Source organism: Limulus polyphemus, unplaced genomic scaffold (genome assembly GCF_000517525.1).
Source record: "Limulus polyphemus unplaced genomic scaffold, Limulus_polyphemus-2.1.2 Scaffold715, whole genome shotgun sequence".
In the NCBI taxonomy this organism is placed as follows: domain Eukaryota; kingdom Metazoa; phylum Arthropoda; class Merostomata; order Xiphosura; family Limulidae; genus Limulus; species Limulus polyphemus.
In genome coordinates this window covers 188,047-202,994 of record NW_013666325.1, presented here as the reverse complement: position 1 = coordinate 202,994, position 14,948 = coordinate 188,047, and the positions used below count along the sequence as shown (strand labels likewise).

General features: G+C 33.0%; 1 protein-coding gene across 2 annotated transcripts in view; it reads left to right on the top strand.

Annotated features, from left to right (window-relative positions):
* The window catches only part of LOC106460131 (parafibromin-like), a 79,778-nt gene that overhangs the window by 46,063 nt on the left and 18,767 nt on the right, over positions 1 to 14,948 (top strand). For both annotated transcript variants that reach the window (XM_022386782.1, XM_013919813.2), the window contains exons 10-13: positions 5,586 to 5,744; positions 7,459 to 7,546; positions 14,008 to 14,145; positions 14,390 to 14,481. In XM_022386782.1, the coding sequence (XP_022242490.1) occupies positions 5,586 to 5,744; positions 7,459 to 7,546; positions 14,008 to 14,145; positions 14,390 to 14,481 (477 nt within the window). The remainder of the gene's footprint in view (positions 1 to 5,585; positions 5,745 to 7,458; positions 7,547 to 14,007; positions 14,146 to 14,389; positions 14,482 to 14,948) is intronic.

The following is a 14,948-nucleotide window of genomic DNA, read 5'->3' as shown; positions in this document are numbered from 1 at the left end:
TATATTATTTAGTAAGGGAGGTTAGTATTCCTTCCGGTCGGACGACAGACAGATAGTCTGATAGTGGCTTGTTATAAAGGAAAAACGAAACACACATTTATGCCCCCCCCCCCCCCGTGGTACAGCGGTATATCTGCGGACTTACAGTGCTAGAAACTAGGTTTTGACACCCGTGATGGGCAGAGTACAGATAGCCCATTGTGTAGCTTTGTGTCTAACTTCAAACATGTTTATAAAGATAAAAAACAGCTAATGTGCAAGTGAAGTATTTAGTATTTTTATCAATACTAGATATGAGCCTCCATTGCCACATTTTGTGTTAGTTGAATACGAGAAGTCAAACATAATGAATACTGACAGTAAATAATGTATCTTAATACTCTTCATGTTATTTGCAACTTGTGATAAATTACCTTTCAAATGTTTTTAAATATAAAGTATGCAACATTGTGTGACAAATATCTTATGTTTTTATGATAGTATTACTAAAACAGAATGGGGACAACATAAGCCCATCTTGTAATATAGTAATGAGCCTGTCTTCATTGAATTTGCAATAGTCTCAGATTGTGCTGATGCATATAGTTGATAAAGATGAGTAGCTGCTTGTCTATCAATTGTTGGTTATGAAAGATAAACCTTCTTAGAATAGAAACATGGTTGAGACATTCAGCTTACCCTCTTAAATCTTCTGTGGGTAGATGTGGAAAAATTATATGTGGTATATTAATTATCAGAAAGACTGCCCAAAATGAACCACTGCTTATTCCATGTGAACTTTGAAGTCTTTTGTGAATCATAAGTGCTCATATGACATTGGTTCTATTTACCTAGGATTTTTAATGAGTTCAGGATTATCCCAACACATTTAACGTGTGTAGGATTTCTATGTGGCTGGATTTTGCATACAAACTGCAAACCTATAAGTTTCTCATCTCAGCCATGAATGCAAGGCTTTGACTCTCATGGTGCATTAGATATCAAACTGTGGGTGAATAAAAGTGGACAGCCATCAGGTGGAGTGTTGATTCTCACTATTCATTGTTTAATTTGAATAGACATTTTGGGTTTGTCAGCAGTTTAGAGAATACTGTTTATAAACGTGTTATTCCAAATATAAAGAGTGGTGGAGACAGTGTCATATTGAGAGCCTGTTTTAACTGACTTGGACTGGCCCACTGTCAGTAGTTTAGAAATCCACAAGTGCCTTGTTATGTTATGAGATTTTGGACAATGCTGCACAGATGGAATTCTCTTGGGAAAGATTGCATCAACCATAATGTAGAAGACTTGAGTTTCCATAAACTACATTATTACAGTAATTGTGAAATTTTGATTGTATATATTTTTTGCAAACCCTAGGATGCTGTAACATTATTAAATACTGCTGATAAACTTTAAATATTCAATTTTTCTTGCTGTTTTCAACCTTTTGAGTACCATGTGAGTTTGTTAGCTTTACAGAGTTTTGTCAAAAATTATATTTAATTAAAATGCTGTATTTATTTGCATAAAACTTTTAGTTAAGATTTAAAGTCATCGTACACTTGAGGAATAAAAAGACATTTTTGCCGAAACTTATATTAATTCATCATATTATGTTAATTTTTTTTTAGTACATGAAAGTCCTAAATGTTTTGTTTATCTTGTATCTAGTCCTTTCTTGAATCACAAAGAACAATAATCACACACCTAAACTCAAAATAACAAAACATTACCAGAGGGTGGAAATAGTTTATTCTTATAAATCCATAGGTTTGGTTTGTTTAAGACAGGTAAAATAAAAAACACAAGGTGGTTAAGAAATTGTTAGTTGGTTGAAACTGATAAATCACAAACATTGAAAAAGGAAGAAAACTTGTAAAATGAGAAGATGGCTATTTTTTAGATGTCTGGTATCCTCCTTTTGAAAGATGAAAACGTGGGCCAGGATGTCTGTGCTTATATTTGTATGTCACGATCAAGATAACTAATAATGTATTTGGTTATGCAGTTATCCTACTGATTTTACTATGCAATAGCTTTAGACTAAGGATTATTAAATATTATACAGAATGGTATTCATGATCTATGGTAACAACCTCTCCTTCCATCCCTGATAGCATTCTCTGTGATGGTGTTGTTTATGTACAATTTCTCACTAGTGCAATTTCCACTGTGGAAGGCCATTTGTGCAACCACTGAAGTCAGTGTTACCCTTTCTTTAACCTTTTCATTATTTCCAAAGTATATCAGTCATGCACAGACAGATATACTTTTGCTAAGGTAATGGCATATGCATATTTAACTTTATCCTTTGTCAGTTACCACTGGACAGTTTGTCTTCTATTCAACTATGTACTTTGAGAGAAGCTTGTGAATCTAGGCTCTTATGACATTTGTAGATCTAACCCATATGAATTATCTTGTATGAACTTCAAAAGGACTACTGTGATTATTAAAAACTCAATAATACAACATTAAAATTTGCGCAATACTTTAACAAAGTTTTTTATTAAAGTCACCAGGCTTGGCTTAACAACTGCATGTTTTGTTGGGTCACAGACTCACTGTCGTTAGGATGGAAAAAGCAGTAAAGAACTCAGTACTGTTTATATATCTTTCCAGTTTTTGTATAATGCAAGAAACATGTAGAAGTTGTTTGGTAATATTGGTACCTTTAATAAAGTTTTTTAAAATATTATGTAAATTTTAATGCTGTCATATTGAGTTTTTAATAAGTACTTAACACAAGATTGGTCTAATTTGATTTTAATTTTAATGACTACTGTGTTCTTGGGTTGCATCTAATGTTTAATTTTTTTCACTTCTTCTAGTGTACAACTTGCAAATTGTTGAGGAGTAACCTGTTTTTTTCACTGCTGGTATCATTCCTTCCCTTGCTATACCAATATAATTCAATAGTAGAGATATTTTCTTTCTTCAAAATGCTATTATTTTGTGCCTTACATGATTTTATAAACACAGAATACGAGGACTTCATAATCCTATTATGCATCCCTTCAAGATATGGTCAGTTTCAGGTGTTTTCTGCAGTCACAGGCCACAAGAATGGCCATGGGCCAGTTATAGTATATTTTTATTGTTACCAAAGATTGTGAACAACCCTCTGTTAATACTAAATTGATATCTTATGCTTTCTTAAATTTTTTACCACAGTTTTGATAATCCACATAAATGTGTTTTCACTTACATTCACTGTACAAGAACAAAATATATGTATGACTTGTTGAAGAGATTACATTGGATGCCTTTATGGTAGGAGACCTAATTGATTTCTCAAAAAAGACTGAAATAATTTTAGAAGTATCTTTTTTTTTTTCAATGAATTTTTAATGGATTAGAGTAACTGGTGTCTAAGTCTTAAAATTATTGCCTCTGATATCTGGGCTGTGCATGAACTAATGGTTAAGATGTTCATACTGTATATTTGAGAGACCATGGTTTGCAGTAAATTCCTTAAAATCACACTCCTGGACCTGCACACGTGTTCCCAGACGAGGATGGCAGGACAGAAGCCATTTTTTTCCTTTGCTTCCTTGTCTTGTGGTGAAAATGGTAGGGACACTCCCCCTACCATGGACTGGATGATAAATACTTGATGCCACCTGGTTTCGGACTGGAGTTAACCTACTGATTACGGTCTAATGTGTCCTAGCGACTCTACACCATTTGGCACATCCATTCGACTATTGGATGAATTTCCTTTCTACAAAAATTAGTTCAGATGTGGTGTCATCTCCAATTGGTGAGTTCCTCTACAAAAAGGTGTCACACTCCATGTGTTCTCTTTGGACACTTTCTGAAGGGTGCTAATATAGTTGAATTTTGGAGGTAAGGTATCGTATTGGAAGTTATAATTTTCTTAAACTGCAAATGTATTTCCCATAGATACTTACCTCTTCTTGCACTTTCCACCCTTCCCCCCTACTCCTTTTTGGCCTAATCTCAAAGTGAAGATTGTTCTACAATATAGAGGGAGCTAACTGTGTCAGGAAGGTGTGTAGCACTCCTATTGGTGGAGGGTTGTGGCATGCCTATTTGCATGCTACAGCACAGCTGTACCACATTAAACATGTGGGATAGGTAAGAGTATCAAGGCTAGTGGCAAGGAAAACATTTGTACATATAGAGGGCAGCACTGAAGAAGAAAAGGTATTATGTGAGAAGAGGAAAGTATCTATTGGAAATACATTTTCAATTTATGTAAATTATAACTTTTGACACTACCTGAAAATGTGCTGTTTCTTTTTTTTATGCAAAGTACGAAATAGACCATTAGTTCCCTGTTCATAACAGGGAATCAAACCCTCAATTATATTTTTGTAAGTCAGAAACTTACAGCTGATCCACCAGGTGAAACAAAATATGCAGTCAATTTTTTTTTATTTAATAACATAAAAGTGTTACAACATTTTCCATGCTATCTTATCACCATTGTAGTTTTTGAGTTCTTTGCTATAAACACAGAGGTATCTCTTCTTTTCAATGTCTTTATACAGTTGTCGTAACATAGCAGTGAGTTAGTTAAGTGTAGGAAGGTTCCTAAAATGCAACCCTGCCGAGAGAAAAAAAGTAGTGCTTAGTAAAAGTTTGTAGCTCTCCTAGTATAAAGAAAATTGGTTGACAGTCAGAACTATAAGCTGTCTTCTGTCTAGTCTGTCATTTCAAAATTAGGGACAGATATGTTCAGATAGTTCTTGTGTATCTTTACACAAAAGTTTTGAAACAAGCAAACAAACGGTACTGATAACCCAGGAAAATGACTTTCCATTTTTGTAGCCTTAAGGCTCATGGAAGGAATAAAAGATTTTATTTCTATAGCTTTTATTTTCTTCTCTTTTTCAATAATTCTATTGTACATAATAATTTAATAAAAGTATTGCTTTTTTTTTTAAACCTCTGTCAGGAGCTACTTTTATCATTTCTCCATTATTGTTGGCTCAGCATTTTCTGTACAATAACATCAAATATTTAATTCTTTCAAAAACCCATTTTAAGTAAAATATTCATAATTTTGTTTTTATAAGTAACATACACTATTGATTTCATTGATTTGAGTGAGAATATGTATTTGTGTGTGTATATATGTATATAATAATATTGTTTGCTTTTACTTAAGTTATATTTTCTCTAAATAATGTTGATGCTTTTTCTTCATCTTCAGTTTTATTTTATTTTTATCTGTGGTATCATATCTCTGATTTTTGACCAATCAGCTGTTATGTTTATAGAGTTTTGAATGTTGCATAAACTGTTACACTTTAGCAGTTTTATGTTAGTCATAAACCTGAAGAAGGGCATTCTTCCACAATATTGTGCAATTTATTGAGATCTTTCATTATGTGTTCGAAATTGTCATTCAGCTTTCTTCTCTAATCTTAGTGATAACATTGCTGGTTTAACCTTCTATAATTTACTTATAAATTTAGAACCTGAAATCTACAAATAATACCTACAAATAATCTACAAATAATACAAAGGTACACAAACAATAGAGATATTATTTGACACATTTAAAAATAATAAATCTTTAGCTGAGATATTGAAGTTTTGGTGATTTATGAGCTGAACTTGTTTTTTAGAAACTGAGGGTTTTAAGATTGACACTATGGGTACTTACCATGGAATGACTCTGAAGTCTGTGACAGAAGGCACCCAACCAAAACGTGCTGCACCACCTGTCACTCCTCAGCATCATCCTGTTCCAGTGGCAGTGCCAAACAGAACACCTCAGAAACGTGGTAAGTTCAATGTTACTGATTTACAGGTTATATGTAGTATGTATAATTAGCTTATAGAAAGTATTAAGTAACAAATTTATATTAGTACCAAGTGACTGTATTTAATTAATTCAGTTTTGAACTGAACTCAGAAATGAGGTGAAAGTCAACTTCTGATGAACATTTACTTTTAACTATAGTAGTATGATACTAACAGTTCTTTTTTACAGCTCCTCATAACATATAAACATGAGATATTTGTTGTAGGGACAATATTTAAATATATTCTAATCTTATTAGAATGGAGGAAAAGAAATAATTGAGGGAATTGTCAGAAAAGTATTAAGTAGATGGAAACCATTTACCGATATTGACTAATATGAAATCGTTTACTGATATTGACTAATATGAAACCATTTACTGATATTAACTAATATGAAACCGTTTACTGATATTGACTAATATGAAATCATTTGCTGATATTGACTAATATGAAACCGTTTATTGATATTGACTAATATGAAACCGTTTGCTGATATTGACTAATATGAAACCGTTTACTGATATTGACTAATATGAAACCGTTTACTGATGTTGACTAATATGAAACCGTTTACTGATATTGACTAATATGAAACCGTTTACTGATATTGACTAATATGAAACCGTTTGCTGATATTGACTAATATGAAATCATTTGCTGATATTGACTAATATGAAACTGTTTGCTGATATTGACTAATATGAAACCGTTTGCTGATATTGACTAATATGAAACCATTTACTGATATTGACTAAAATGAAACCATTTACTGATATTGACTAATATGAAACCGTTTACTGATATTGACTAATATTTACTGTATAAAAAACAATTTTTGCAGCTACCTTATGGTGATAAGTTATATTTATATCATCTAAATATATTTAAAAGTACAACTAAGTAATTTTATGGTTTTGATAATTAAGTTTATGTTGTTTCAGAGAAAAATTACAAAATTCGTAATTGTCAAATAAAAGTCTAACTTTTTCAATTTGAAGTATGAATTACATAGTTTTGTTTAAATGTACAAATGAGAGATGTATTACTAAATGTGTTAAAAGTAGTTTGAAAAGTCTTCTAGAAAATATGTTCAAGAGTTCTCTGATAAATGTTACTAATTACATAAAGTTCTGTGAGAGATATTGCTGAACCCAGGCAAAAAGTATCGTGAGTAGATATTTGATTAAAAACTGACAGGAAAGTGTGAGGTTTAGCATTGGATAATTATATATATATATGGAGTTAAGGTTAGTTTGATTTTATTTTCTATGATGTTAGATAATTAGTAAAAGGTCAACAGTAGTCAGTTTAAAAAAGAAAAGTCTCTGTCTGTTGATCTATCTATATAGATATATTAAGTCAAGTAATTAAAAGCTTTTTCATCTTTATAGCAAACTAGCTCCAATTTTTGAAGTAGATACATGAACTTGCACATTACTTTTATAAAATTTTAAATGATTTTTGGATATTTGAGTTCTCTGTCATTTACTTAAATAAATTTGGTAAACTTCATAATTTAGCTGTCAAAAAATCTGATGTTTAGACTCACTTAAACTATCCTTATGTAAAGTATTTAAGAAGTAAACAATAAACAAAATGTAGCTTGCCTTTTGTAAATGTTTTTTTTGAATATTATTTTTATATATGAACTATGTTTAATGGTAGTCACGTTGTATTTATTTCTATTTACAGTTTCCAAAACTCCTATCATCATCATTCCAGCTGCAACAACTTCTTTAATAACCATGTATAACGTCAAAGATATTCTGCAAGACTTGAGGTACTATCCTTTTGTCAAAACTAATTTCAAGGCTTAACCTGATTTATTTTTTAGTACTCTCTTTTAATGTTAAATATATTATCACTCCCGTAGATACATATAGACGTAGAGTCGAGTGCTTTATATTAAAATTATTTTGAATGTGTAAATCAGCAAGTCACATGACAACCACAATTAATATAATGTCGTGGTTCAGTAGAGTGGCATCTATGTAGATTTTTTGTATGTGAAAGGCTTATATTGTTTCTTGAAAGACTGCTAAGTTTCTGAAGATATACACACACTATATCAAAAGTTAGTATTATCAAATCTATAAAGACTATATAAGTACAAAAAGGTCGCGTGGTCGAGAGCCCGTGTGGAGATGGTTAATTAGTGTGTGGATATCATCACTATGCTACCTCAAATCTTGAAGACAGTACAAAAGTTCTTCAGTCAGTGCAGTCATGGCTTTAGCTGAATGTAGCTTTTCAGTTTATCAAACCACACCATATATTTTCAAACCAAATGGTTTACGTGGTACCTCTTTTTACCTTCAGATATACCAACAGATAATGATGACAAAATATCATGGGAAGCATATTTGAGCTATTTTGTAATTATTTCTTATTTATATGGGGCATAGTGAGAATTACTTGTTTATTCCATTGCCTACAGTAAAAAACTAACCTTAAAACCATATACAACTTAACACATGTAAACAGGAGGATAATAAGATATTACTGACTGATTTTTCTTTTAATATTTTGTTTAAAATGTGACATCATAAGGAGATTTCTCATGATGTAAAGAGAAAGGAAGAAATCATGGCTAGTTCTTGCTTATTGCCTCATGACTAATTAAGTCATTGATGCTACTTGATATGAGGCTATGCATGTCTGACAAAAGTAAAGTAAAAGTATTACTTGGAGGGAAACTGTTTGAACTTTATATTGCATCTCCAAGGTTGTTAATAGAAAGCTCAGTACATTTGCCTGAAATGATCAAATCATCAGGATAATTGAGTTGTTTTGTTTTCTACCCTGAGCGAATGTCTGAGTGTGTATTATGACTGCTTATGTGGATTTGCTACACTATAGCTATTATCTGAAAAATCATATCTTGTATCATTATTCCAAGAAAAATCACTCTTAAATGGAGTTTATTTCTTATGTGTGAAATCACAGATGTGTTAGGCACTGAAGTGAGTATTTTTAATGAATAGATGCCAGCCTTCTTAAAACATCATGTTGATTTATTTTTGTTGAGGTCAACAAAAGCCTTGTCTGGGTGCTGAGAGGGTAGGCTATGGCTTTCTTAGGCCTACCTGTGCTTACATCACTTATATGTTTCATCAAACCAGAAATAAGCTACATTGGTATAGAAAATGATCAGTGATTTTGTGTTAAAACATGGGCTACAAGCAAGATTACACTCTGATCAAATACATGCTTTTTTATGTTAATGCTTTTTTGCTAAAATATGTAAAATCTTAGAAAACAACAAACCTAGTTTACAATCCTCTTTAGTTGTGTGGTTGGAATGGTAAAATGATACAACTGTATAGTGCTGAATCAACTGATTGTGTATCTGACAGAGGATGTATGATGAAGGCTTATCACCCATGATAAAAAAAAAGAAGTGCAAAACATGATGCTACAGATTATTCTTCAGCAATGCTCATACTTTTTTAATTGGCTTCATCTGTGGTTGATTTGAAGGTGATAATGAATCCAACAAACTTACAGATAACATGATTCACTTTAGGGATTCTGTGGCTACTGTCTATGAGTGAGCCAGTGAAAACTTCAGTCAGCTGGTGACAAAATTAAAAGACAATATTATGCTAGTGCTGGTAAATCCAAATTTCAACATAGTAACACAATGCAACTATACAATATATAAAAAGAAGATATATTATCATATATTGATATTTTTGAGGGTTTAAAGACATTTGCACTTTGTACAGTATTGATCCACATTGTTTACTATGTTGTAGTCAAGAGATGCCATTATTGTATAATGTTTACTTCATTGTCATTCAATTGACAAACTTAAGTTTTGTTATAAGAAAAGAAGGTATATTGAACTCAGTTTGGGTTAACAGGTTGTAATTCAGAAATGCTACTCATCTCTCTGCACCACAAAGAGCTATTACCTCATGCACATTTCTGTGTAAATTCCTGGGCATGCCATAAAACTTGAAAAATGCTCCAACCCTACATGTGCTAATGTGTATTAAGCTAGCATATGATTAAATCATAATTAGACTATAGCCCTCCATCAGCAGTAAAGCAACATCTGCCATGTGTAGTAATTCTCATGAACACTAGCATGTGAACACAGGCTTATTCTTTCCTCTGCACTGCTTGGCTTCAAACATGATTTTTTAATAATATTTACTAAATTTTTTGTGCTTATTGTTTTAACCTTTAATAACTACTCATTGTTTGGTCTTTCTTTCCTTAATTTTCCTGATTATCTGAAAATAAAATTGTTCTTATATTTTAATCTATCTCATTAGTACTTTCATTTGACTTATCTTCAATTTGATTTTCTATTAATCAACATTGTAATTTTGGGGAACTATCCCATTGTTTAATCCAACATACAGCTTATGTCTAGTGCTCTTCAAGGTCATCATTAGGCTTATGCACCATTGCCATAACTTGCCCATTTTATTTCTAACTGATAAAGAAAAATGGATCACCATAACATCAGTTTCATGGTTTAACTGCTCTATGCTTTTATGTTCCCACTTTTCTGACATCTCTTGACATTTTTAATGCTTCTTTACAGGAGTCATCCAATACTGTAATGGTGACTAGAGAAACACTGATTGTCAATGATATTAACGTTATTGTACACTACATAATTGGTTCATTTCTGATCTTGAATCCAGAATCCACTATCTTGTGAGTGTTTCATCACCATTTTTGTTTCCATGCATACTTTTGCTTCTTGTTCTCTCTTCCCAACATGCATCAGGTAATCCCACAATTTTTGCCCTTCACTGCTTGTATTTCACAAATACATGTCTTTTGTTTTATATTTCCCCAGTGATTTTTTTGCTGATTCTCAGACTCCTTTGTTTCATGAGCCTTCTTCATCTGAATCTTTTCTTTCAGTTTAAAGGTATCCTCTTTTTCCATCCTTTTTATTATCTCCATCTACTCATCTTTATGTCTTCCTCAACTTCTCTGTTCATTCTTATGCTTCATTTTCATTTGGAGGTTTTCAAGTTTACCAGGGCAACTTGTACTAATGTATTTTCCAACCTGCCCTCAGTTTTCTTCCATTTCCTTTGTTTTTTGTTTCTAGAGTGTCCTTTGTCAGGTTGCATTACTTCCTGACTTTTGCCTCCTTCAGTTTTCTCTCTGGGACCTCTCTCTTGCACCTGTCCTTTGTTGTGTGGTTTTTTGGGGAGTATTTCGTATATGTTGGCATCTTGAGCTAATGCACTTCAACAGTCACATCTGCTTACTTTGTTTGTTTTTTATCCTTGTGGTCTTGTGAGGTCGCCCACTCTTCTGTTCCTTGTCCTCTTGTTACTATTCATGGTCCTCCTCCTCTTTGAGGACTGGTCATTAAGAGTATTGGAGGTAGTTCATTTCTGGAGCTACTCCTAAGCTCTGGTCCTGTGAGAGTTCTGCTCTTCCACTTTTTCCATTGGTAGATTCCTTTTTCTACAGCCTATTTGAGCTCTTCAGGTGCTTTCTCTGCACATCATGAGACAATTCCTTAACTTCATTCTGGAGTTTTACTGCTGTCATTTTTTCATTCCCACAGAGATGGAAGGTTGCAGTCCAAATATAAGTATATCCCACTTGACCCAATTTTGATCCTTCCTTGCTTCCCAATGGGCAGTTTTTGAATTTTTACTCTCTGGTGATACTCTTGCAAGTGGTGGATGACCTAACTTGGTGTCTCAGACACTTTCTTCACATACTGATTTATCTTTCTTCCTTATGGTTCCTTTGATTGGCTACTGCTCAATCTTTTTTATTAAGTCTAGTGGAATAATAGGCATCTAGAATGGAATCTCTGAGTAAAAACCCACAAGACAATTCCTAAACTCTCTTCTCCTTCAGGAATTGTCTTGTTGGGGATGGCTGGTTGGCTGATTGCCATTTCAATCTCAACCCCCTACCCTGTATTTTGTTCACATGAAGGAGGTTCTCTATTTGCATGCAGGGCAGGTTCAGTTTAATATCCAATCTTAGACTCTACAGCTGTAGCTGTGGATGTTTTGTGTCTGTGTGGTTCAACCTTTTTGTATATGCTTTGAAAATATTTCTTTCCCTTTTCTCTTGTGGAAGCTATCTCTTACTTTTGTCTTGCCCTCCTCCCACACTATTTACCATAGGCTCATCTTACTGAACCACCCCAAATAATTATAGATCACTGTGCTTAATGACAATAGTTCATGCACCTCTCTGTTGTTCTCCCCTGTAAAAAATACCTCCCCCCCCATATTTTATAGTGAAGTAAGTGAGAACCCTTGCTTCTCCAGTCCCAAGTCGCTGGAGTAGTTTACATGGAGAGTTCCTCACTGGGTGATGCAATCTCATTGGTATGACACTGAATGAATGCACCCTTCATTTGAGAAATAAGGCTGGAGTGTTATCTGGTAGTACAGTACAGAACACCACACTACATTATAAACCAAGCCATTCCGAATGGTTAGGTTCAGCCAGATGGGTTTTGGGCTCACCTTGAGACAGGGTTTTGGATGCTGCTTTTTGCACCTGATTTTTGTGCTGAGTATCTTACAAAAGGATTTCTCCAGTATGGAATGTCCTGACTTATAGTCCTAGTTACACAACACACTCATTCTTTGATTCTTATGACAGTAACTTTTGCTCCACCACCTCTATTGAGTGAAGAGTATTCCCTGCTCAAGATGGATATGGTCTCGTACCAAGTACTACCCCATAGGCTATCCCCTCCCCACCTCATGGATGTCACACTTCATGGGCTTTCCTTTTCTGTGCTGTTTTCAAAATAGTGCTCACCTTTGTAACTTCTCAACAATAACCATTCTACCATCTTCAGTGTGGGGTTCTACCTCTTTTTGGTGCAGATAGGTGAGTAGTGTTTCTGAAGTTAACATTTTCCTTACCTGAAAGTGTATTATTTCAAATAGATATTCACCTTTCTTCACCACCTCTTACCCTTCCTCCTCACTGCTGGTGCATTTGCTTTGCTTCATCAAGAATGAGTCTGTATTTGTGTGTGAGTGCTCATGGGGATTAGTGTGCATGGAAGGTGTTGCCATCCTTTTGGAGTAGAGAAATAGTTTAATGATGATTACATCATAGGCTTGCACAATACATGTTAACATGTGTAGGAGTGGGAGCTTTGTTTAAGTCTTGTGGCACACACAGGAATTTACATGGCAGTGCATGTAAGGTAATAACTCTGTGGTGTAGAAATGTAAGTATCTATCTGAAATACATTTTCAGGTAAGAAAAATGTTAATTTTTGGAAAAATAAATGTTGTGTACTCAGAAAAGAAATCATTGCTATTCTCAGGTTGGAATATTGAGTAAGTCACATAGTCAGGAGAGAGGGTTGGTAGAAGTGTACTATTAAAGCAATCATATTTAAGTCATCACAAAAATAGAAATTGTAAAGTGAGCAGTCAAAACATTGTAGTGACATAAAGATTTTAAAATAAATATACATTAATACATTGATATACAAAGTAGATACATTCTTGGAGCTTCATTCTTACAATGAAACTTTGTGTGTTGAATAGCTTATAACATTATTATGAAGATGCATTCACAGTCATCATAACTTACCATTTCATACTATAAACAATTCATAACTACATTAACTTGTTTTATTATATATATTATTTTAAAACAAGTGAACTATGTGCTGTTTGTTTGTGGACATTTATTGCCAACAGGTCACAGACACCTGTTGTAAACAATCTTGCCCAACACATAAAATCTGATTGCTGATACAAATGTTAACAAATAATATATGACCATCTCAATGTGCAACGCTTAAGAATCCATATAATTTTATTCTTATTTATATTGTACTGTAAATCAATAAATTTGTTATTTATTTATTCATTTCAGTGTAATTATTTATTATTTTACTTTATTTATAGCTTTCTGTGTAAACTAATGGATAAAAATCCAAAGTTTGTTAAACTGAAACTTCATTTATCAAATATAAGCATATTGAGGTATTACTGTATTATTACATTGATGTAACTTACGAATATATTGTTCACTTGAATATCATATATGAAAGAGTAGATATGGGAACTCGTGTTAGTGGCTTAGGAAAATGCCTTGAATTTTTTTTTTGTTTAGATGTAGATGCTTTAAAAATAAACTAGACTGAGTGTCATGAATTTCATGAATAAGCATTTCTATTAGAGTTTAGAAATAAAAATACTCAGATTTTTAAACTAAATTATTGGTGTAAGTTTCTTAAACTTTTATGTATTTCTGTAATAGGTACATTACCTCAGAAGAGAAGAAAAATCAAGGTTGTAAAAGAGAAAATGAAGTTCTAATTCAGAGGAGAAAGGATGTAGGCCTTACAGTTCCTTATCGTGTTATTGATAATCCACTCAAACTTGCTCCAGGTGATTGGTAGGTATCTGTTTTCATTTTAATTGTTATTGTTCATATTTATTTTAATATACTTTTTGTTTATGTCCTAGAAAGTTACAGTTTTTTTTTATATACGTAAAAGTCTTTAGTCCTTACTTAGGTTTTCCCAAGCATATTTCACATTATTTTAAATTGAAGTAGCATTATAACACTTACATACTTGTTGCTGCATTGAATGTTTTTTTAATGGTAGGTTTCTGTTTTTTTTTTTTTGTGACTGTAGGGACCGCGTAGTGGCAGTTTTTGTTCAGGGACCAGCCTGGCAATTTAAAGGTTGGCCATGGGATGGAAACCCAGTGGAAATCTTTGCAAGAAGTAAGTGTGTAGCAGTTTTTTAAGTACACAGAGTTAATGCTATTCACCACTGATTTTGTATTTATACTGATAAGTATACAAGTTATGATATAACTTTAAGGATGTTATAAAACATTTGACCACGTGTACACATAAGTATGGAAGAAGCAAAAACCAGTTAAGGGATTTTTAACAGGCTTTTCTCCCTCAATACTTCAAATACAGTTGAAATATTTTAGCTAGTAATCACTGTTCTTGGTTTTAAAAGTGGCGAGAAGAGAACTAAAGACTATTTTTTGGTGTTAACTTTTTGAGCAAAAAAAAAGACACAGTACACACACACACACTTCCATGATTTTCAAAGCCCTGCCCTTATAGCTGTTTGAAATGTGCTCTGTTAATACCATGACACAATGTTAATTTTTCATTTATATTATACTTCATATTTTGTAGCATTTGTGATGTTACGGTTGTGAAATTTGAAATGA